Source organism: Lynx canadensis, chromosome D4, assembly GCF_007474595.2.
Source record: "Lynx canadensis isolate LIC74 chromosome D4, mLynCan4.pri.v2, whole genome shotgun sequence".
Classification (NCBI taxonomy): Eukaryota; Metazoa; Chordata; class Mammalia; order Carnivora; family Felidae; genus Lynx; species Lynx canadensis.
In genome coordinates this window covers 85,031,076-85,056,169 of record NC_044315.2, presented here as the reverse complement: position 1 = coordinate 85,056,169, position 25,094 = coordinate 85,031,076, and the positions used below count along the sequence as shown (strand labels likewise).

The window sequence follows — 25,094 nt, the reverse complement described above, 5'->3', positions numbered from 1 at the left end:
GATCTAAGGCCAGGCTAACAGTTCTTAGACTTGGCACCAAAAACATGATTGATAAATGGAAAAATTGGTAGGTGGGGCTTTGTCAAAATTTAAAACGTTTGCTCGTCCGAGACCCTGTTAAAATAAAAAGACAAGTATGGACCAGAAGAAAAGACTTCTAAACCACATAACCAACAAAAGTCTCGTACCTAAAATACACATAGACTCTTCAAACAGGAAAAACCCCAAACAACCTAATTAGGAAAGGAGTGCGAGATGAAGTGGCATTTCACGGAAGAGACAGATGTGATACGGCAAATAAGTGAAAAGGTGTCTGACGTCATCAGCCACTAGCATAATGCAAATGAAACCAAGTGACGAATAACTACACGCCTATCGGAATGTCTAATACTAAAAAAAAGGACAATAATAAATGTCAGAAAGGAGGCAGAGAAACTGGGTCATTTATACACTACCAGCGGGAATGTAAAAGGTTACAGTCGCCCAGGAAAAGAATCTGGCATTTTCTTAAAAGAGCTAAACATGCACCTCTCATATGACCAGCGGCCGCACGCCTGGGCCTTTATCCCAGAGGAACCAGAACTTACGTTAACACAAAAACGTGTACGCAAGTATTTACAGCAGCTTTCTTCACAATAGCTCCGAACTGGCAACAACCAAGATGTCCTTCAATAGGTAAACAGCTAAATAAAGTGTGGTGCAGCCGCACCAATGAATGCGATTTGGCTATGAAAAGCGCAATAGATGAATCTCCAGAGATTTATGCAGAGTTTTTGAAAAACAACAATAAAAAAGCCAATCTCAAAAGGTTACATGCTGCAGGATTCCATTTACAGAACGTTCCTGAAATGACAAAATTATAGAAACAGAGAACAAATTAGTAGTTGTCTGCGCTTAAGGAAGAGGTTAGTTAACTGCTAGAGATTGTATACAACTTGCCTATGAGCACAGCGTTTACACGCAACCTTGAGTTGCACAGACCAACCCCGAGTCTATAGCCCCATCCACCTCCTTTTACCAGGCTCCTTCCACTGTTCCCCTGGCCTAAATCACCCCAGGGCCAGGTATCTGACAACTGGAGACCAGCCCTCCAGCCCAGAGCCCACGGAAACGATTTCAACCAGAGGGTCCAAAGTCTGCTCACCTGACCTGCCTTGCCTTTCGCACAGACACCACAGTAAAGGCTCCTGCCCCTGCTTCCTCCCTCTGCCTCCTGCCCCTTGCTGGGGCTTCCCTGGGTGGCCCTGCAGTGGCATGGCCTGTCTCCTCCCCCTGGGAGCTGGGAATAGAACAAACTACCTTTTCAGCAGCACTTGTCGCCTGATCCTTTGGCCTCATCACACCTGGGTAAAAATAAAATCCCAGGTCCATTTGAAAACAGAGGCTTTCTGTGTCTTGACTGTTTCAGGGTCACTATCCTGGTTGTGACTGCTACTTGAATTTGCAAGATGTTACTATAAGGGGAACTTGAGTAAAAACGGGATCTTTCCGTATTACTCATTACAACTGCATGTGAATCTACAGTGATCTCCAAATAAAAAGCTGAACTGAAAAAAAAAAAAAGGAAAATTAAAGCAGGTCCCTCTTTTCCCTTAACCCAGCTAACTGGGGTTTCTTTGTCAGAAGCCCTTCTAAGTGGTGAACAGGAAGGTGAGCGAACAAGAGGAGGCACCAGAATGCCGCACTGTCAAGTTCTCCCCGTTGTCTAGAAGAATCAGCTGCAGAGAAAGTCACTAATGAGAAGAAAGTCTTTGCGTCAGAACCAAAATGCAGAGTTGGTGGGACAGGAGTCTAGAAGTAGACAATTCAAGCTACTATTTCTTTTCTTTTCCTTTCTTTTTTTTTTTTTTTTGAGAGAGAGAGAGAGAAACAGAGAGAGAGACAGCGAGCATATGAGCTGGGGAGGGGCAGAGAGAGAGAAAGGAATCCCAAGCAGGCTTCGTGCGGTCAGTGTGGAGCCTGATGTGAGGCTCGAACTCATGAACTATGAGATCATGACCTGAGCCAAAACCAGGAGTCGGACACTTAACAGACCGAGCCACTATTTCTGACAGACTCATGCTAAGAGCAGACAAGGCACGCTTCTCGCACACCTCCTGGATGTCCGAGGCCAGGCAGGGCTCTGCAGGGCACAGGCAAACGAGCAGGGAGGAGGCCAGCGTTGCACGAAGTTGGCTGATCCAAGCCACAGGAAACAAAGGCTCAGGGGCCGGTCATAAAACCACTATCCGTGTTTTTAGTAATTCTCCGTTTAATGTATTTTCTCACAAAACAAAAGGGAGGAACACCTGGTGCTTTTTCTCAAAACAAGCTCGGGTTCTGAAAATAAACCCGTGTGCGAGGCAGGTCTCGGCCTGCAGTGGTTTCCGCTCTGGACAGCAGAGCGGTGGGGAGGGGACCGGAGGCGGCAGGAAGAAGCTGTTGCCCCTTGCTTCTGCTTTTGCTCTGTGGAGGCAGAGAGAGTTTGGAGGTGGGGGCAGCTCCTCGAGGCCATGGGCTCTGGTCAGGAGACCGCTTTCCGGTCACAAGTAGCACCTCAGATTTCTGGAGGGCTGTGTGTCAGCTGGGATCAGACTAGACATATGACTACACCCCACATTTCCCATGTGATGTCCCCCATATGTTTCTTTTTTTTTAATGTTTATTTATTTTGAGAGAGAGAGAGAGAGAGAGAGGAGGGGCAGAGGGAAAAGGATAGAGAGGATCCCAAGCAGGCTCCACGTTCTCAGCACAGAGCCGGACACGGGGCTCAATCTCATGTAATGGTGAGAATATGACCTGAGCCGAAACCAAGAGTCAGATGTTCAACCCACTGAGCCACCCAGGGTCCCCCACCATAGGTTTCTAGTAAGATATTGTTAGCGTCTTCACAGGCTTTTCATGTGACTTTTTTTTTTTTTAATTTTTTTTTTCAACGTTTTTTATTTATTTTGGGACAGAGAGAGACAGTGCATGAACGGGGGGAGGGGCAGAGAGAGAGGGAGACACAGAATCGGAAACAGGCTCCAGGCTCCGAGTCATCAGCCCAGAGCCTGACTCGGGGCTCGAACTCACGGACCGCAAGATCGTGACCTGGCTGAAGTCGGATGCTTAACCGACTGCGCCACCCAGGTGCCCCTCATGTGACTTTTTAAGAATTCCTTGGGCGCTACGTAAGAAGACCAGCTTATTGGAACCTGCTTCAGCACCTAGCAGATTACCTCTTTCTTTCACCACTGTGCTAAGTAGGACCTCATTTGCGGGCATAGGACTCTAAACGTACCCCTCTCTGTGCCCCCTCGACACAGCCCACCGGCCCAGAGGGAAGCCGGTCTCGCCTAGGCCCCCCAGCGCCACTCACGTTTGACAGTTCAAGCATTCGAAACTTCTAATTATTTAGAAAATCCCACATACATTTAGGGCATATATAAATTATTCAGGTCCAGCAGTTTTTAAGAAAGGTTTTGTCGTCTAATTAGTTTCAGAAGTAAGCAGCTGTGCTGAGAGAAAGGGGACGGAGGAAGCGCAGGCTTAAGGCACGAGCGGCCCGTGTCTGCCCGCGAGGCCCACTCGCCGGTGGTGGCCGTGACCAAGGCTGGCTTCCCAGCTCACGGTGCCAGGAGGAAGCAGCAGCCACGCAAAAGCATCGCTTCCTGGCTCTTCTCCGGGGGGCCCTGGACGCCGAGTCCTCTGCCCCTCGTGGGCCCTGCTTCCTCAGACAGCCCCTCTCCCCGGGTTCCTCCCCACCGGGCGTGCTCAAACACGCTCCCGCCTGTAAACAAAGGAAAAAAGATTCCTGATCCCATGCCACCCTCCCGTTGTCATCTCCCTCTCCCTCCCTGCCTTCAAGGTCCCCTCCCACTTCAGGTGGGCTTTTCAGGTCCACTCCGGTCTTGCTTCTGAGTCTACCCCGCTTCCTTGGCATTAACCCAACAGAAACCTTTCAGCTGAAGTTTCCTTAACCTTTAGGCGACTGTGAACGCTACCCTTCTTCTAGACAGACTCATTTTCCCCTCAGTTTCCTACTAGTTCCCACCTACTTCTCTGGACGCTCAGCCCCAGTCCCCTCTGCAGGGCCCCCTTCGTACCCAGTACTCAGCGATACCCCGGGGGGCCTCGGACAGGGACCCTGATGCGACAGGACCATGTCCCAGGAACACTTCAGTCACACCATGGTCTCCGCCATGTGACGACAACCCCCAGATCTCTGTCTAGACCTGCAGACCGAGGGCCCCTCAACAGCTCCACCTGGACGTCACACTGAGCGTGCCCCAAACTGAGGCATCGCCTTGCTCCACGCGCACCCCACCCGCATCCCCCCCCCACCGGCCGTCCACGTTCCCATTTCGGCGACAGCATAAGCATCCACCAGCTGCCCAGCAAGACAGCCACATGTCATCTTGGCCCTTCCGTTCCTCGCCTCTGCGCCCGCCTCCCCACACTCGAATCCATTTTTTTCTGTGGAAGAATATGTCTTTGGGTGCCCACGTCCCACGTTCCCATGTCCCTCAGATCCATCTACGTCTTCTGTTTCCACGGCTGTGGTTAGCCCACCAGTCTCTCACCCCGCGCTAGCACACGGCCTCCAAATCCATCCCCCCTTACCCTGGTACCTACATCTTCCAATTATTCTCCTTGCTGCACACGCCAGGTGAACTTGTGCAAACACGAATCTAAGAATCTCTTCCTCCTGAAGCCCTTTGACGACCCCCATCACCCTCAGAAGAGCAGCTGGCTCTTTCGTGTTGTGATCCGGCCTCATCCACCCTCCCAGGCTCACCTCTCACCTTTCACCAGACCTCGGATTCCCAGGGCCTCACACGACAGCAGGTGATCGACAATATTCGTGAAACCGATGCGTGAATAAATACACGAACGAGTAATGTCAGGTGAAGTTTCACTAAGGAGCTACTCAAACGGGGTTTTGAAGGAGAAGTCAAATTCTACCCCAGAAAGGTGGGGGAGAGGTACAGGAATTCTGGAATTATGGGAAAAGTAGACTTAGAGGTACGACGGTATAAAGTTTCTGCTTATTCCGAACACGAGGAAGTGAGAGGTTCGATGAGGCCAAAGAAGTGACTAGAAGGACGTGAGGCTGGAAGATACGCTGAAATCACGTGAAATTAAAGCTGGATTTCTGTCCTACACAGAATCTGTTTCTCAGGGATGACAGACCCCTTGGGGAGAAGATCCACAGGTAGCACTGCGACAAGTGTCATAGAATCACGAGGCCCTCCCTCCTGGCGGTGTGCCAGCACCACCGGAAGTTGGGCACAGAGCCTGGGGGAGGGGGAGACTCAGTCCTTTCATTCCCCTGCACCCTCACCCCCCCAGATTCATTTTATTCACATTCACCTTAATGAGAATAGAAACTGACAGAATGTCACAGCCTTTCTGGAAGGCAATCAGTAATGTTAATCAAATTAAAATGTGAATATCCTGACCCAGTAATTCCAACCTATGGAATTATTCTAGGGAGCTAATAGGACAGTCACAGCAAGATACATATACAAGGATTTTGTTTAGCGTATTACAAACAAAAATGGGAGGGGCGCCTGGGTGGCTCAGTCGGTTGAGCGTCCGACTTCAGCTCAGGTCACGATCTCGCGGTACGTGAGTTCGAGCCCCGCGTCGGGCTCTGGGCTGATGGCTCAGAGCCTGGAGCCTGCTTCCATTCTGTGTCTCCCCCTCTCTCTGCCCCTCCCCCGTTCATGCTCTGTCTCTCTCGGTCTCAAAAATAAATTAAAAAAAACGTTAAAAAAAATTAAAAAAAAAAAAAGGGAAACAAACTAAGTGCCCTTCAACGTGGGATTAGCTAAATGTTGGCATAGTCAGACAATACAATATTCATCATTAAAAAGATGAGATAAAAAAAAGATAAAAAAAAAGATGAGATATACCTACATGGACTGATAGAGAGCTATCTATGCCCACAATATACTATTTTTTTAGAAGCTGGGAAAATATCAGTAGTACCATTTTATATTTTTAAAATATATTTCAAAAAAAAAAAAAAAAAAACCCACATACACACACATCCCCAGAGACTTCCAGAACTCTAAATCAGGAGAGGCTGAAAAACAACAGAAAAAGTTAGCACAGCCCTCCCTGAGGTAGATGTGTGGTGGCCACATGCGGAGACTGTTTAAGAATGACTTGATTTAGGGGCACCTGGGTGGCTCAGTTGGTTAAGTGGCCGACTTCGGCTCAGGTCATGATCTCACAGTCCGTGGGCTCTGGGCTGACGGCTCGGAGCCTGGAGCCTGCTTCGGATTCTGTGTCTCCCTCTCTCTCTGCCCCTCCTTCTCTCTCTCTCTCTCTCTCTCTCTCTCTCAAATAAAAAAAATAATAAAAAGAATGATTTGATTTAGATCAGCGGTTCTCAAAGTGTGGCCCCTGGACCAGCAGTATCTACGTCACCTGGGAATTGGTCAACATGAAATTCTCAGGCCCTGCCCGGACCTACTGCAGCGGAATCTGGGGCGTGGGGTCCTCCAGAGGATTGAGACGCACAAAATCTTGAGAATCCTCCACCTGGACATCTGAAAATACTCACTGAGCTAGGGGATAATCTGTCACTTTGGGGTCACTGTGCCACAAAGACTCTTGTGTGTAGGGTGAGGATTTTCAGGAAGAGAATGGAGGCGGTGTTAGATTGCCGTGAGGAAAAAGAAAAATATCTCCTACTCTCTCCGAGGCTGGGACTCAACCCTAAAGGCTGCTGGGAGGTGGGCTGAATAAAAGAAGAGTCTGGGCAAGTAGGGGTCAAAGGACACTGCGCCTCAGTAGCAGGCGTCCGTATTCTCTGAATTTTACTCTCTCACTCTCCTTCCCCCTAAAGTTCCAGGTAAGTCTCATTAAAAGTGACTCTGGGGGCACCTGGGTGGCTGAGTCCATTAAGCGTCTGACTCTTGGTTTTGGCTCGGGTCATGATCTCATGGTTCATGAGATCGAGTCCCAGTTTTGGCTCTGCACTCACAGTGTAGAACCTGCTCGGAATTCTCTCTCTCTCTCTCTCTCTCTCTCTCTCTCTCTCTCTGCCCCTCTTGCTCTCTCTCAAAATAAATAAATAAACTGAAAAAAAAAAAGTGACTCTGGTAGAGGACAAGGCACACTGTCCGACCCGACTCAGGCAGCAGGTGGGAGCAGTCACTCACTGACAGGTTAGCAAGGAGCTGTATGTACCCAGCCAAGGGCAACCTCACAGGTGTCACCAGGAAAAATGGCACAGTGCAGAGGCAGGGGAGAGAGCCAGAGCTAAGAACCCCAAGCACAACTGAGGTGGCGCCCTGGGAGGGTCTCAGAAAAAGCTAGGGGGCAGACAGGTCTCAGAGTAGAGAAGAAAAGGAGGGATTTCTAGAAGCTGAAGCAGGTTCATGCTGTCATAACCTGGAATTTAGCAAGAAAGGTAGACTGATCCGGAAAGCTAGATCTGATCAATAAAACAGTCTGTTAGGACTTCCCTGCCAAGCACTTAGCACAATTTTATTTTACATTTATTTGTGTGGTCATTTGATTGTCTTCCTCTCCCTCTGGACTGTAAGTTTTGTGAAGGTAGGAACACTGGATGTTTTCATGCATCAGCATATACCCAGTTCCTAGCCGGCACATAGTATTTACTCACAAAACAGGCTGGATAAATAAACAATTTAAATTAAAACACTCCAGGGGCGCCTGAGTAGCTCAGTCGGTTGAGCGTCCAACTCTTGATTTCGGCTCAGGTCAGGATCCCAGGGTCGTGGGATCGAGCTCCACGTTGGGCTCTGCGCTAAGCGTGGAGCTTGCTTAAGATTCTCTCTCTCTCTCTCTCTCTCTCTCTCTCGATCTCTCTCTCTCTCTCTCGATCTCTCTCCCTCTCTCTCTCCCTCTGTCCCTCTTGCTCGCTTGCTCTCTCTCAAAGAAATTAAAATAAATTAATTAAAACACTCTAGAGTGTTTGATTATTCTTTGTCTGTATTGTTGACTTTTCGTTTCGTTAGTTTTTGCCAAAGCAGTATGTTATCATATGAAAGTATATTACCTGAAAGCGTATTGTCAAAGGAAGCTATTTCCGTTTTGGAAAGAGTCGCCCCATAAATACGGTGTTGAGGCATTAGTCTCCGATTTGTAAACACTCGTTTAGAAAGGCCGAAGAATGTAAATAAAAGGTAGGACGTATTAGGACGTATTTCAGCGGAAATACATGAGAAATACACCCACAGTGGTCATCAGCTACGGCCAGCCTGATGCCCTCAGATTGCTACATCCCAGATTGACTTGGAAATCAGAGGTTAATTCTGCACAGGAGAGTTTTAGCACGAAGTGCGTCTCTGGCATCCCGAGTCACGGAAAACTGACCACCCAAAGATGATACAACAGCATGTGCTACCTTCAGCAAATGCCAGGCACCGACAACAGAGTCGGGACGCAGATGCCGTGGCGTCACACGTGCAACCCGCCCGCCCTGTGACGCCAGGGAACATCCGCACCAGTTGCTCTAAGATCTGAGAGTGCGGCAGTGGGACAGAAAGGGCAGGGGGGCAGGCGATCTCACAGAGGGCTGCAGAAATAGGGACAATAAACTGAGAAGCTTCACAAATTATCCCCAGCCCCTTAGCCTAAGAAGCTTCCCCTGCCCTGGAGGAAAGAGAAGCTACAAAATCAAATTTTTATAAACACACAGGCGGCATCTTTTACTTCAAGCAAGCCACGAGGCCTGTGCTCACTTTAAAGCGGCCGTGCTACCCAGGGCCAGCAGCCCATCGGTGCCAAACTCTCAGGGCTTCGTGGTCACGGCACTTAACGTACTCTGTGCACTGGAGGGACTAATCCTACAGCAGATGTGACCGGCAGAGAGGGGTCTCGCCACAAATCTACAGCAGGGCTTCCTCGGCCACTGACGTTGGGTCTAAGCAACTCTGAACCCGCCACCATAAAACGCCTTATATTTCGGTTTGGAGGCTGAGTTTCTGTGAAACTCTAGATAAAAGGAACGGGCCTCCCCGCCATTCCCCTTGAACTCGGGGTCGGACCTCTCGGGGACCAGATCTTACCTGAGGACGATCCAGTGGTCAGCACAAAGAGAGGACTCCCACCCCTCTCCCTGGAAGGGCTTTCAGAGGGAGCCCGGACACTCTCCATCTGCGCGTGCGGAGGCTGGGTAATTGCCAGGCTGACCCTCAGGGGCCTCTTGCCCTGCTCACCTTTTACTATAATGCGTGGTACGGCATAATCATGAAATGTGCTTATTAATTTTACTCATTTGACACTGCGCTCTTCTGCCCTGAGCTAGATGTTAGGAGAAAATGATAGGGATAGATTCTGCTCCTGTCAGACTTCCCAAGACTTTCAGAAAACCAGACTATCAAAGGCCATCCGCCACCCACCAGCCAAGCTTTCCAGATGACCCCAAAGGTACAAGCCGAATGTTAAAGACACAGATCAACAGAGGAGAATAACAAGAAGGCGCGGAGACCCATGCCCTGGGGGTGAGCCCCCCGCATGAGCCCTCCCAGGAGAGCGACCCCCGAGCCAGTCCTCCCAGAGAGCGTGAGCGCTGAGCCCCTGCCCTGATTCATGACTTGCTGCTTCATATCTAATTCATCAAAAGACACTTTGGCTTCTCAAATCAGGAACATTTTTATTAGCTTCCCAAGAGTTTTATGGCACAGAGCCATATCTAATGATTCTATTTTATGGTAAGTTATACATTCAAACAGTGCTTTGAAGTCAGACAGCAGGTAAGACTCAAATCTTTGTCAGAAAAGATTCCCTCGCCCTTTCACTTTTAAAATGTTTATAAGCTTTCAAACAGTTGGGGAAGTGATGGGGAGCATTTTAACAGGCTGCTGCTGCCTTGCACAGGACCCAGCGCTGGCTGGCCCGATACATACTGTGGTGTTCCCAGCAGCGCTTGCTTTTGCCCCTCTATCCCTTCCACCCGGGGACACCAGTAATGTCTGGACACAGTTTGGGCTGTCACAACTGGGCGGGGGTGGGGGGGTGCTACTGGCATCTAGTAGGTAGAGGCCAGGCGTGCTGCTAAGCATCCTATATACGTGGCATGGGACAGTCCCACAGCACAGAAGTCTCTGATTATCTGGCCCAAAATGTCAACAGTGTCAAGGCAGAGAAAGCATGCCTTAGGGCTTCTTCTGGGCCCTGCTGTCGTAGCCCTCCCACCCCTGGGACATCAGATGCTAATATAATCATGGCGGCAGGTTTTCAGTGCTGGCTGAGGAGACCCATGATCTTCTACTCGTATGTATTCTTGGTGCACGCTTCCAATAAACAAGAATAAAACACTGTCTTAAACAAAACGAGGAAAGTAAAAATAAGGCCACCTGAAAATCTCAGAACATGTGACCACAGTCACTGTTAACAAAACCTTCCTCATGTTACTCAGCACTTTTTAAGCTGGAGCCAAATCAAGACGTATGTAACGAAACAACAAAATAACCAATTCCAGCCATCTACTGAACACCACCACAGACACCTGCTGAAAAGCACAGCAAGTTCTCTGCTAAACTGTAGTGGTGTAATCAGGCAGAGCACTGGACTCGGAAGGGGGTCTGGTCCTGAGTCACCACTCCCAAGGACTGGGGCTCTGTCACTCCACTTATCAGAGCCTGGGTTCTCTTAATCAGCAAAGGGAAGATAAAGCTACTTATCCTCCGAGCCTTCCAGAGAACCGTGACAGCCAAATGAGTTCCCAGGTAGGAAACTGCTCTGCAAACTGCAAAGAGCTATACAAACATAGGGCAATACACTGATGACATCAACACATGCAGGACCACTGATGCCAACCGCCACGGCTCTTTTAGGCTCTTGGATCCTTTCCATGAAATGTCACAACTAGCAGTGACTTTAGAAATCAACAGGGCCAACCCTTCAGTTTTATAGAAGGTGAAATTGACCATCACAGAAGTCAACTGATTTAGCCAAGGCCAGGAAACAGCCCAGATGGACTCAGCTTCTTGGACTCCCAAACTAGGACACTCCCCGTACTTCCCACTGGTGATGCTTTCCCCCCTCTGTTTAAGTTCCTAGAGGGAAGAAGCACATTTATGTACAAGGTTCAGAGGGGCTTGAACACAGGAGGCAAATATCGGTTGAATCAGTGGATCTTGACTTACTACATCATAGCCTGTTGGGGCTCGGTTCCGAGAAGCCACCACTCCCACTCCCGTGATGGGATCCATCGACGTCTCTGGCAAAGCTTCTGAAAGGTCTTTGACTTCAGGCATGGTGGACTGGTCCTGGTTCCAAGAAGGAAAAAGAAAGCACAAAATTCAAACTGACCATTTAAAGTGAATGATACAAAGTCTCAAACACTTAGAGCCAGAATCTTGGGGCAAATATCCGGAGCGAAGCTCTGTCTACCTGAACCAGCTATAGGAGCCCCGACCTTACCTGACCCTTTCCTCAGATCAAGAACTCAAGTTATCTCTGACCCCTGATCTTCTCAAGTTGGCTTTGAACTCTGGGCTAACAGAGTTAGGGAGGGCCTCCCTGAAGTGACTTTGACTCCAACCCAAAAGCAAACCATTCTTGACTCTCTCAACAAGCTGCCTGATTTCTGAACAGATGCCAGTAGCTTCTCTGAGGATAAATCAGACGCAGCTAAATCTAACAGCATTGTTCACCTCTCTCCTGTACATTATCTCCTTGGGGAGGTGCAGACTTCCAAATCCACAGCCTCTACCACAACCGAGCGTGGACTGTGGGGCAGGCAGGCTTCCAGACACATGGAAGAAAGTGTTCTGGGCACGGAGGCAAAGGAATGACATTCACATCCAGGCTCCAAGGCTTACTGGCTCATGACTCTGAGCAAGCAAGAGGTCAATGTACTGACAGTCAAAGAGCTGCCATGAGATCTAAGGGAGTCATATAAATGAAGAGCCCAGAGGGGTCCCTAGCACACAGTAGGCACTCAATAAAATGCAGACGAGACTGGCAGGCTTGGGGCACACAGGTCCAGCATAACTGGCTAGAAACGTGGTAGGTGCCGTTCCTGGGAGGGCTGGCAGGTGCCTCTGTTGTGTTTAATCCTGCAGGTCATGTGGGCACTTACTCAAAGCTAAACACTAACAATGACCATAATTCTTGCCGGGCACTTTGGGAGACAGGGAGGGGAAATGGCATTATTATTCTGCTGCTGACTGCCTCCTGATGTGACCAGAGGAGACAAGTAGGATATAGAGAGCACTGGGTCTGGGCAGCTCCAGAGGCAGTGCACCAGAAAGCAAATAAAAGAGGTAACACCTTATGTAAATGACTTTTAGTTCTTTTAAAAGGACAAGCAGGGAAAAAGAGCAAGTTAAATTCCACCTCCTTCTGCAGCAATTAAGTCCCACTGGTTGTAGGTCTACCAGATCTCTCAAAGCTGGTTACTGCTTCTAAAGCAAACCAAACAGGCAGGGAGAAGAAATACTCTTAGTTCCCAGCCTAGAATCAGAAAAGGCGGAGGCCATTAAAAATGACTGCAGCCTTTTAAATAGGAACAATCAGAATGCTATATGCAAGTCACCCAAGTGATCAGTGTCCCCCCAAGCCCACAAAAGTTCCGGAAAACAGACCTGCCAATGAAATCGAGCCAAGTCTCCAATCAACGCTAGGAAGCACCTGGCAGCAGCCACACTCTCAACTTCTGTTTATGACAAAAGCTAAACTAAGTTATGCTTTACTTAATTCTACTGAAAATAAGCTTCTAGAGCCCGGGGCAGGGGGTAGCATACCATGCCACATTTTCTATTTTCAAATTTCATTTACCAGCCAGGTTTATATAAAGCACAGGGCTTGGTGCTTCTGGCACACAGTAGTCATGAAGTAAATACTTACTGAATGAGTAGATATGCATGCCCCAGTAAAGAAGGTGTAGAGGTAAATAAGTGTACCAGCCCAATCTGAAGCAAACACTAATCAAAAAAGTATCTTCCCTTGGAAAATCCCATAGTATGGTAGCACGAAAATAACCTTGCTGCAGTTCGAAAAATACGGGTACCTGCTGTTGGTTACCAAAACGCTTTGCAATTAACAACTCATTAGCAGAATGTACAAATTCTGCCAGTGCTACAATACCATGCTGTGAATTTAATAAAGAACATCCGAGGTAAGTCTCTTTTTTTTATTATTATTATTATTATTATTATTAATTATTATTATTAAGCTAGTACCGCCTCTACCATGAGAGACAGAGAGAGCGAGGCAGAGACAGAGAGACAGGAGGCGAACATGGGAATAAATACGAAAGGTTTTATTTGCTGATAGAGTCCCGGCCCCGGGTCACGACGTCGGCCCCGGACGCCCACGACAAGGCCGCTCCCTTCCCGAAGCCCTCCGTCAAGGGCGGTGGGGAAACTCGCCTCGGGAGCCCCGCCGCTCCCACAATGCACCGGGGAGGCAGCCCAGCGGCAGGTTCCAAGATGGCCGCGGGCTGCCTCCGGCTGAGGCAGACAAAGGAGCCGGCGGCCCGTGCCCATGCGTGCACGGTCCCAGCCCGGCCTGCAGACGGGAGGATGCGACAGCAGAGCATGAGCACAGAGCATCTCGGATGCACGCCTCTTTCTTCCCTTTCCCCCCAGTTGCTGTACCCCGGGGATCAAGGCAGCCTTTGTGAAATACAGACAAATGACTCCTCGCGGCGCGGGGCCGCGGCCGGCTCGGCGGTGGAGGAAGCCCCACCACCGGCAAAGGAAGCTTTTAATGAGAAACGCCCAAGATATCCATGGCAGAGGCAATCACTCAAAGCAGCTTGCCCTGAATTACATATTTTCTGACTGCAAATTACTTTTAACAGCGTCTCTACCGTCACTTCAATTGACCTTCCTAACAAAAGGCCATTTATTAACTGGCACTCCACGTTTCCCGGGCTGTGTGGAGCCTCGAGCCAGAAGGGATGGCACCGCCGAGTACTCGGCCGCCCAGGGTCACAGGCCAGGCCTCTGAGAGGGGAGAAGAGGCCATTAATGCAAGCCTGCGGAGCAGATCTGCCCGAGAGGGGGGAGCGGGCTGTTTAAGACCAACATTAACCTGTCTGGCAAGAGGCAATGCGGGTCTGAAACGTAAAATACCAAGGCCTACTTGCAACAACCCCCTGGTTTCGTCCTCAGCAGCTACGCAGCAGAGAGAGACCCACCCCTATCTCAAAACCCTAACTGCACACCAAACACACTGACACCCCGCTACCGCATACGTAGGGTGCTTTGCATTTCTCAAAAAGCTTTCTCAGGCTCCTTCTCCACCGATGATCACACCAAACCTGGGAGGTGGCTGGGTCTTATCGCCCCTATTTTAGAGAAGACAAAACTGAGGCCCACGGCTGTCAGAAGCCAGGCATCTGGCAGCTCGCAGACCTAAACAGGACCCTTAGTCCTCCTTCCCAGGTCCGGTCTGCTTTCCGTGACACTGTGCCGAGGGAGACCAACATCCCGTCCGATAGATGGAGAAGGCAGTTTCAACACTAATTATCTTTAAAAATGCCAAAGCTCTTCTTTCTCCAGCCATAGCCCAATAAGTGAAGCAAGGGGGAGAAAAGTACAGAAAGATAAAAGTAACATGGGATTAATTTTCCTCACACCTCAGTTTCAAGATTCAACACTTCCCTCATAAATAATTTACAACAATAAAAATGAGCTAAGGCCATGTTTGTGTAGGACGGAGGTAAATTTAGGCCTAATGAGGGAGATCCGAGCACTGCACAGGAGGGAATAGGTTGATGTATAGCACCGTGCGAGCGCAATCGACAGCACACAGGGGCTCCATTACCAACTGGAAGTCGCGAGGCCAACCGGGAGGAGGTGGGGGGAGCAATTTGGGGAAACTCCTACCATCCCAGCTGTGGCTGCAAGGAAGGTCTCTAGGGGGAAAGCCAAAAGTTGACCAGTGTTTTAGATGACAAGACGACAGAGGTGGAGATTTCTCAGAGCCCTAAGACTGAACCAACCTGAAACTAAGTCAGTTCTCGGTAAACGCCACGTGAGGAATGCGGGTCGTGATGCCCCCCGGGAGTCACATCTGCACGAGGGCACACGGAGAGTGCAGTGGCAACACTGGACTTGGCTAGTCCTCCCAATTTAACCTTGCAGGTCATTTGGCCCCAATCCCCATCCCAATCTTTACCCCGAGTGCGTGGCCAGCCTCCACTACGTCATTTCCAAGGCCAGGGGCTGCAGAGCTTTATTCTGGGCAGCTATTCCTGTGTCTACCCCGAGAGGAGGATTTCCCCGCCAGACAGAAGAATATGTGTAAATGTGTTGTGGGGTGTGTGTGTGTGTGTGTTGCCTGTACATACGGGGGCTACATGGGATCAGTTAGAGTGAGGTGGGTTTTCCGGAGGAAAATCCAGGAGGATTTTTTCCATGCCGTGCCTGATGAATACGATGCAACAAGGGTGGGTAGGAGAAAATCCGCCTCCCGCTTCTGCCTGCAATGCTGCAAACAGTGCCTGGGGAAGGCCCCGGCGCCCAGCCCTGCAGCACCCTGGCAATGCCATCATCCCAGGTTCACAGAGAAATGAACTTTAACTATAAAGCCTCTCATACACACAGCACACTGCTCCCTTGTAGCTGATCAAAGAATTACTACAACAGTGTGCTTAATCCCTGAAAGTCAGCAGTGCTGGGCTTAACTGATGCTGAATATTGTTTCAGAATCAAAGGCGCGCCTCCCGGCCCCAGTCTGGGAGAAAACTAAGCTACTGTATCACAGTTGAAAACTCAGGGGAACTTTGATATCATCTCTGTTTAATTTCCCCGGCCCTTCGAGCCTGGGGTTTATCTCGTTTTATCAACTCCTGTACTGAAATCAAAACCCAACTAACAGAGCTCAGACCTCTCTCCGCCGAGGCCCTTCTAGAGGCGGGGTGGGGTGGGGGGCAATAACCGCAGGGGGGAAGGGGCGCTGCCATCAAAGGAGGCGCAGCGGGAACCCCAACTCGGCCTCCCTGCCGCGGTGAGGAAGGCTGGCTCAGAAGCAGCACCAGCACTGCCCGCCAAGGGCTGAAGGCGCGACTTGCACACAACTTTTGAGGAGAATAATTTCAAAGGATTGGGGGGGGGGGGCAGGTTAAACTGGCCTACCGTAATTGAAATGACAAAACCCGTGGATTAATTAAATCCCTACAGAAGGATGAACTTGCCATCAGCTTGCTTGAAATCCAAAGTCAAGGGCACAAAAGACATAAACTGTCTGCCCACATCCACCAGCTTGCGGGGTTGGGGAAGAGAAGTGGATAAATATTTCACTTGCCGTGGGAACCTGACCAACAGCAGGGTGGAGACTGAGAACGGGCTGTCTCCCAATACAAGCTGCTGCTGTGCCCACATCGGGCAGCTCTTTGCCTGTTGCCCAGTGGCAGTAGTGGTCTACAGGGACCGAGGCCCTCTTGTTGCCCCGATTACTGGCATCTTGCTGCTAACAAATCTTCAGCAGGTGCAGAAGGACACGGCCCCATTCCCATGGGAGGGAGCCCATGGCCAGGCTTCACCAATGCACACCACAACACACACAAACACGCAAGCTGGGTGGTCTCCATGCAGCTAAGGTGCAGAGACCTACCTCCTTAGGAGATGGCAGGCTGAGGCCTGGGTCCATGCAGCACCCAAGCCAATGGCCAGCCAGCTCTTGGACTATTCCTGGACGACAGCGCACAGGCTGAGAGGCGTCCACGGTGGAAGCTCAGAATGGCATCCCTGTGCCTCCTGCACTCTGGTCTGGACCACTTACCTGGTCAGAAGCCAAATCACTGTGACAAACACTGTTGAGTATGGTCAGGTGGCAATAGGCCACAAGCTGCCGGGAAGGCTGCTAAGATATTAGGAAACTAAGGCAAATATTTTTCTAAGCTCTCCTAGATCGCAAAGAATTTCCCAGCCAGGGAAACTAACAATGGCGAGCACTTCCTTTTCCCCAGTAAAGGCCCCAGTTACTTCTAATAAAAGAGTCTGCTGAATACATGTATCCATTCTATCGGACCTATGCCTACATTTATATTAACCGTTTGTATACCAAACAGATTTTCTACAAACCATGTGATGCGGGCCTGGGGTTCAGGGTGCTGCAGCTCACACAGTGCAATGTTAGATCCTGGAATTCTCGCTCCAAAAATAAATCCGGGATCAAGTTCTCCAGCACCGCTGTGGCCAAAGCCCTGCCTCATACAGGCCCAACTCTGCACAACCAGGGAGCCTGGTGCTGGGGGCAGTCTCCAGTATACTGTGAGCCCCACTCCGACCTGCCCACAAACACTGCAAATGAGGGTCAGCCCTGCCCACTCCCATCAAAGTTTTGGTGCCCTATTGTCCCCTGGAGAGAAGGAAGAGGGAGGACCCCCAACAGAAGGCAGATGCTCTACAGCGGTCCGGGAGTTCGAGCCCCGCGTCAGGCTCTGGGCTGATGGCTCGGAGCCTGGAGCCTGTTTCCGATTCTGTGTCTCCCTCTCTCTCTGCCCCTCCCCCGTTCATGCTCTGTCTCTCTCTGTCCCAAAAATAAATAAACATTGAAAAAAAAAAAAAGAAGGCAGATGCTCTACAGATGAAGCCATCCCAGGAGGACCCAAGAGAAATGCTCTCTTGCTATTCAGGGACATAAGGTCAGGCACACCCTTACCCTGATGGCCAGCGTCTAGGGTAAAAATGCCAATGTGTCACCTCAACACCCAGCAAATGGGCTCTCGGGCCAGAATCAGAACACCCAGCTTCAGGTCAACCAGGCGTGTCCCATCACTACCAACCCCTTTCTGACTTTCAGACATTTGGTCATCTAATCATTCTCCCTGTGCGCCGATGACTTCCAAAATACTTCCAACCGCCCGGACTTTTCTCCTGAGACTCAGTGGTAGGTGTCTAGTGTCCTGCTGGCTGTCATCACCGTATGTCCTGGCTGAACATGCCATCCTCCCCCTGAAGCATCTCTCACATTCCCAGTACCCAGCAGCACTGGCACACAGCAGTAAGCCCACAAACATTTATGGGGAGCCTTTGTGCTAAGCACTGAGGGAGGGTATGCAATGATGGCGGTTGGAAATCCAACATTCTGGAGCAGGGATTCTCAAACTCTGGCCTGAGTCACCTGGTGAGTTGGTTAAGACAGACACTCTTGGAGCCCACTCCCAGAGATATTGATCCAATAAGCGTAGGATGGGGCCTGAGAAGCTGCATTTCTGACAAGCTCCAGGTGACAAATAGCTGCTGGTCCACAATCTGAACTTTGTACAAGACAGCAGGTACTCATGAGATGTTTGACGAATGAATGAACAGAAAAAAACCCGAAGGTAATTATCCATGAGGAACAGCCTCGGAATGAGTCCCTCGGTCTCTCCCTCCCCAGAGAGTCAGCCAAGAGCACCCAGCTCTCCCCCTATGGCACCCACCCCACCATTCAAAACCTGGGTCACATCTCCCGTTCTTCCCAAACCTTCCTCGATTGCCCATACACACAGCTGCTGTCACTGAGAACGCCGATGCTCACCAAGAACACGGTCTCAGCACACACGTGTGCACACACACACGTATGCACACACAGAAACACACAGCCTTGCCTCTCAGAAGGTTTAGTACACTTTCCCTAGCAGAACATTAGTTGCTCAAAGGTGTTATGTCACGGTGGGTGCTCAATAAATGGATTATGGGTGAGTGGGTGGGTGAGTGGATGCACGGATGAATCAAGTTCCTATCCTCCCAAACTGCCCACGTTTCGCTGAATTAAGGTGGGCACATAAAACAGCAAGGGCAACGGCAAGAGCAGACCTGCGGGCCCCTTCCAATTAGAACGCCAGGCTGGGCGTCAGTGAGCCCAGGACAAACACCACGCTTCCAGGGACAGGCAGGCTGCAGAGGAAGGGAGGCGGGACTGCAGAGCTCCCAGCAGCTAGCTCCAGAGGTGATTGTGACCCAGCCCAAGCAGGCTGGATGAGAGCCTGGCAGGGGCCAGGGTGTCTCCAGGCTGGTCTCCCAGAAGACTCCCCTAAGGGGTTTGTAAAAACCACGGCTGCCCCTTCCAACCCCCAGGTTCTGACTTAATTGGGTTGGGCTGGGCCCAAGACTGGATAATGCACAGCCAGGTGAAATGCCACTGTGCTGGGTGGTACAGCGATGAAACAGACGTGGCCACCACCCATGGAGCTCACACGCCAGAGGAAACATCCCAAAAGAAAGAGACTGCAAATGAGGGGCCACTTCCTTCTGCCTGGTGAGTCAGGGAGATGTGAGGGAAGAGCCTGCGCTCCACCTGGCCTCCTGGAAAGAGAGAGGGTGCAGGGCAGTGAAGGTACTGTGGGCAAGAGACGTGGAATCAGCAGCGGCGTGAACAGACCACTGGGGGGACTGTGGGTAGCAGATGGACGGCCGAAACAAGCTTCTGAGGTGCTTAAACAACAAACAAACAAACAAACAGACAGACAAACAAAACGGTTAAAAGCCTGTTGGCATTTCTCTGCAATTTCTAAGGTCCAAGCAATGATGCAGGGCTTCAGGAAGGAAGGAAGAGATTCGAAAGTCTTTTGTTCCTATTTCCTCTCCTGTAACCCAATGCTCCTCAAACCAACGCCCCCGTTCCTGCAGACCACCGCGGGGCCTCCTTACAGTATCAGGTCGGTGCGGGAATGAAAAGCGAAGCAGAGCGATGGAGAGGGTGCAAGCTCTGGAGTCAGAGGGACCCGAACTTGAATCCCAGCTCCGGCACTAATTTAAACCTGTGTGGCCGCAGGTGCGTTAGCTGAGCTGGGCCTAAGTTTCCTCCCCAGCAGAACTGGAACGACAGATAATATTTCCTTCACAGGGTTGTGTCGTGTAAGGAACTTGTAGAACTTGCATCAAGAGAAACAGTCAAGAGAGTGAACAAGACAGCCTATGGAATGGAAGCAAGTTTCTCCGAATCACATATCCGATGAGGAGTGAAAATCCAAATCCATACAGAACTCTCACAATTATCAACAACAAAAATTAAGTATTTGATGGGAAAAAACGGGCAAAGGACTTGAATAGACCTTTCTCCAAAAGTGGTCTACAAACGGCCAACAACCATATGAAAAGATGTTCAACATCACTAATCACTAGGGAAATGCAAACCACAGTCACACCGAGCTATCACCTCATACCCACTGGCATGGTTACTATCAAAAGTCTAAAAATTAGTGTTGGCGAGGACGTGGGAAATTGGCACCCTGGTGCACCGTTTGCTGGGGATGGAAATGTAGCCACTAAGGGAAACAGTAGGGTGATTCCTCAAAAAATTAAAAATAGGGGCGCCTGGGTGGCTCAGTTGGTTAAGCTTCTGACTTCGGCTCAGGTCATGATCTCACGGTTCATGAGTTTGAGCCCTGAGTCGGGGTCTGTGCTGACAGTACAGAGCCTGCTTGGGATTCTCTCTCTCTCTCTCTCTCTCTCTCTCTCTCTCTCTCTCTGCCCCATCCCCACTTGTGCTCGCTCTCTCTCTCTCTCTCTCTCTCTCTCCCTCTCAAAATAAATAAATAAACTTAAAAAAAATAGAATTACTGTATAGTCTGGCAATTCCACATCTGGGTATGTACCCAAAAGAATTGAAAACAGGTCTTGAAAAGATCTCTGTACATCCATGTTCACAACGGCATTATTCACAAGAGCCTAAAGGCAGAAGCAACCCAGGTATCCGTAGACAGATGAATGGACAAGCAAAACACGGTATATACACGTAATGCATAGTATTCAGCTTAAAAGGGAAAGAAATTCTGACATATGCCGCAACGTGAATGAACCTTGAAGACATCGTGTTGAGTGAGGTGAGCCAGTCTAGAAAGACAAATACTATATAATTCCACGTGTATGAGGTTCCTAGATTAGTCAGATTCATAGAAACACAGAGGAGAATGGTGGCTGCCAGAAACTGGGGGAAGAGGAAAGCGAAGCTGTTTAATGAGTACACAGTTTTGCAAGATGAAAAAGTTCCAAAGATGAGCTGCATGACAGTGTGAATGTACTTAGTGCCACTGATTTGCACACCTCAAAACGATCAGGATGGTTCATTTTATGTTATGTGCGTTGTATACTTTAAAAGAAAAAAAGCCTCCACAATTGTGGTTTTCAAGTTTCCAGAAGCAGAAGCACAACCCCACATTTCTTACTCAACACACAGATCCCAGGGCCCCTTCCCCAGATGTTCCGATTGGAGGTCTGGGTGTGAGGCCCTGGAATCTGCATTTTCATAAACATCTTAGGGTTATTTTGCACACCAAGAATTCATTTATTCTGCTGTAGTTCTAAAGGATCAAGGGATATTCTCCTGAGTATTTTGCTTTTGCTGATCAGTACCTGTTTAAACAACAACAGCTACGTCTGTGTCCATGTGTGTGTATAGAAAGAGCTCATGTATAAAGAAAGATTATAACCACAGCGCAACAAGGTGGTCCCCCAGTCCTCAGGGAGGTAGGAGCTACAAGGCTTGAGCATGTGACTCCGGGGCTCCAGGCCCACGGGCCTCTCACATTTGCACCAGCGCAAGCTCCACATCTCACCCGAAGTGTGTCAGGTAAACCAAACACGTGCCCGCAGGGTGTCCCCAACAAGGGAGGCAATGTCAAGTACACCCCGCAGCGGCTCTGCCTCTCAAGCAGCAGAGGAGAGGAGGTCTGACATAGGCAACCTCATTGCAAACAGCGCAGACGATGCAGGGAAACCACAATTCCCAAGGGCAGCCCAGCAAGCAGAAGGCCAACCGGAGCCAGTGGGGCCAGAAAATGTTGGCCAGGAAAATGTTGGCCAGGGAGGGCCTCTGAGAGCGCGAGAACAGCCTGGGAGAGGCAGCTCGTTCAGGGACCCCAGGCCTCCCCTCCCACAACCCAACTAGCAAAGGAGACTCTGCTCATTCAACCGCAACCAACTAAATACAGTGTTCTCAGCCCACCACATCCAGCCATGTAGTCATTTGTTATCTTCATGATCATAATAGCACCTTTGACATTTCCCATGCTCGGCTCCAACTCTATCATTACTTTCCAGTGTGGCAAGGATGTCGCTCTTCGGGCGGGACGCGTGGAACCCTTCCAACCTGCTAAGGTGGAGGGGCCCAGGACTTCTAGGTTCTGACGCCCCCCAGAAGCCGATCTGCCATGAAACTGATAGCAATGAACCTTCAGCCACCCCCACCCTTTACCCCTTCCAAGGCCCTGAGAGGGGACCCAGAAATGCGTTCGCATGGCCGTGTGGTTTCGTGAAATGCACAAAAGCAAGATATTCTTGCATTCTTTTTCTTACAACCCCTCCCACCTCCAAATCGTCTAAATGATGGACCCAGAAAACCAGGGTCTGCCTTTGGAGTCCACCTAAATTTAGAGAGGACTCCCCCACACCCTCTGTAGTGCCACATGCATTCACATACATTAATTCATTCAGCCTTATGGGGTAGGTTTTATTCTTAAGCCACTTCTACATAGAAGGACATTGGAATTCAGGAAGGTTCTGTGAGGTTCCATGACCTGCCTAGGGTCACCGGGACTGCAGGAAGGAGACTGAGATTCAAATCCAAACCCCTAAATCCAAGCCCTGTGTTCTTCTTACGCTAACATCCCTTCCTGATTGCCCTAAGGAGAGCTACAAACAGAAAGGCACTCTAAAGAAAAAAATAAATAAATAAAGCTCTTCTTCTGATTAATAAGCCAACAAACACTTACTAATAACCACTAACCTTTACCGACCACTTGCCCTGAGGCAGGCACAGAGCTAAATGCTTCTCTTGCAATATTTCATTCACTGCTCACCATAATCCCGTGAGATACATATTATCATTAGCCTCGCTCTACAGATGAGGAAACTGAGGCTCAGAAAAGTTCATTAGTTTACCCAAGAACACACAGGAAGTAGGAAAGCCAAGGATTAAGCTGAGGTCTAATTCTAAAGCCCTTGCATTTGGCCATGGTGCGCTGTTCCAGTTGGAAGTGGGAAGAGCCTGCCAGCGGGATGGAGGCAGGCAGGGAAAATACCTTCAGCATAAATCAGGAGTGTGGCCTAAGAGCTAGAAGGAAGGAATCAAAAATGCGGATTAGAGGGGCGCCTGGGTGGCTCAGTCAGTTAAGCGCCTCACTTTGGCCCAGGTCACGATCTCCATAGTTCATGAGTTCAAGCCCCATGGTGGGCTCTGTGCTGACAGTTCAGAGCCTGGAGCCTGCTTCCTATTCTGTGTCTCCCTCTCTCTGCCCCTCCCCCAATTGCACTCTGTCTGTCTCTCTCAAAAATGAATTAAACAAATTTTTTAAAATGCTGATTAAAGAAGATGATTCTGGACTCAAATGAACCAGTAATTCACATGTCAACTGCTTCACACGGGTCTTGGTGCCCAGGTCCCAGCAGAGGCCCCACCTCTCAGAGGCTCCATTTCAATATTCTCCGCACGGCCCAGTTATCTCAAAGCACTGCCACAATTTCCAGGGAGCTAGAAAGGTGTCACCTGTGCCCTGTAACTAACCTTCTGAGGACCCTGAGCTTTTCGGTTTGCCTAGGTTTCTGCAGAGCTTATCCCCTAACTTTTCTAAAGCTTCTCTGCTGCAGCTGATAAGACTTGGTTTTTTTCCCCCTGTTAAAACGAGATGAGATGCAGCCAGCTGTCGAGAAATGCACAATGAGATTATACTGAGAAGGAACCACCAGAGACAAAGGCCCCTAAAGAGTCACTGGCCTGTTGTGGCTTTTGTGGCAGAAGTCTGTTCTTGGGTGGGGGTGGGGAGCAGACAAGGGGCAACAGCCATTTGCCTTTTGCTTCCTGGGGCCTTCCTCTGCGCCTCGCTGAAGAGACTGCTGAGAAGCAGGGGAAAGACGAGTCACATCTTTAGCGGTGAGAGAGGCTGATAACTTAGGAAGAGTTGTCTGTTGGTAACAAAGAGGACAAAGATGCACATAGGTCTGCCCTCTTCACTTGGGCCTGTCACTGGGGATCCGATGTCCCCCCGTCCTAAGTCTGTCTCACTTAGGCTGGAGTCCTTGTGGGGTGTGGGGTGCTCATCAACACAGCCATCACACTTCCAGGATGGGTACTCTGGGTCTTGGGTGCCCACTCCGGGCGCCTCACCTTTAGATAGGTGCCCTGGCATTTGGGTGTCCTCTCTGCTGTGCCCAGGTCACAGGTGAGGCCGCACCCCAGGTGATGCTCAAGGCTCAGGTGCAAGTTGGTCTGCACCCACGTGACCACAGAGAGCCGGACCCCAGGCCAGGCCAGTGAAATCAATGTCCCCGGTCTGCGCAGGTGGCCGCAGCGGCCTGGGCACAGGTGGGCCGCCTCACCTCTCACCTGGGCGGCGGTGGCTCTCGGAGACCCTCACCTGCCCGGCCCTGGGGGCGTTGCTGGCACTCGGGTCCCCGAGCTCCCCCCGGCCTGTCCGCTGCAAGGCCGAGCCGGGGTTCGGGAAGCCGCGGCGCGCGCGGGCCCGGGAAGAGGCCGCCGGGCCTGTCCCCGCGGCGGGCCGGGCACGGAGCCCGCAGGCCTCGGCGCGGCCCGGCTCCGCCCGTCCGCCCGCCCCTCGGCCCGGGGCCCGCGCCCGCCCGCCCGTCCGCCGGGGCAGCAGGGCCGGCTCCGCCGAGCCTCCGCGGCGCCCGGCCCGCCCGACCTCACTTAACTGTTCCCCGCTGGGGCGGCGGCGGCTGCGGCGGCGGTGGGTCCCGGCTCCGTCTCACGCAGAAGCAGCTTCTCATCGCCCGGGCGGCGCGGGAGGGGCCGGGCCCGGGGCCCAGGCGGCGGGGCCGGCGCCGCAGCTCGAGCGCGAGCCTCACCGGGGAGCGGCGGCGGCGGCGGCGGCAGGGGCGGGGCGCGGCCTGGCGGCGGCGGCGGCGGCGGCGGCGACAACGGCGGCGGCGGCTCCCTCGGCGGGCCGCGGCGGCGGGCCGGGCTCCGGGCCTCCCGGCTCTGGCGCTGGCTCCGGGGGAGGCGCCGGGCGCCCGAGGCTGGCTCGGGCGGGAGGAGGGAGCGGGAGCCCTCGCGTCCGGAGCCCGCGCCGCCGCCGCCGCCGCCCCGGCCGGCACCCCGCCTACCCCGGGCCTCCCCCACGGCCCAGCCCGCGAGCCCCCCGGCCCGGCCTCCCCCAGCCGGCGGGTAACCCCCCCCCCTCCCCAGCCCGGCCTCAGAGCCCCGGGAGCCCCAGGCCTCTTGGAGCCTGGGCCCTAGTTATCCCCTCCGCC

General features: G+C 51.2%; 1 protein-coding gene across 2 annotated transcripts in view; it reads right to left on the bottom strand.

Moving 5' to 3' along the window:
• The window catches only part of MVB12B (multivesicular body subunit 12B), a 193,332-nt gene extending 168,679 nt beyond the window's left edge, over nucleotides 1–24,653 (bottom strand). The window contains exons 1-2 of one of the 2 annotated variants that reach the window (XM_030293048.1): nucleotides 24,537–24,653; nucleotides 11,094–11,216 (exon numbers count right to left, since the gene is read on the bottom strand). In XM_030293048.1, the coding sequence (XP_030148908.1) occupies nucleotides 11,094–11,216; nucleotides 24,537–24,611 (198 nt within the window). In that variant the 5' untranslated portion in view covers nucleotides 24,612–24,653. The remainder of the gene's footprint in view (nucleotides 1–11,093; nucleotides 11,217–24,536) is intronic. The other variant, XM_030293047.1, reaches the window with a different exon arrangement.
• Nucleotides 24,654–25,094: the final 441 nt, after the last annotated feature.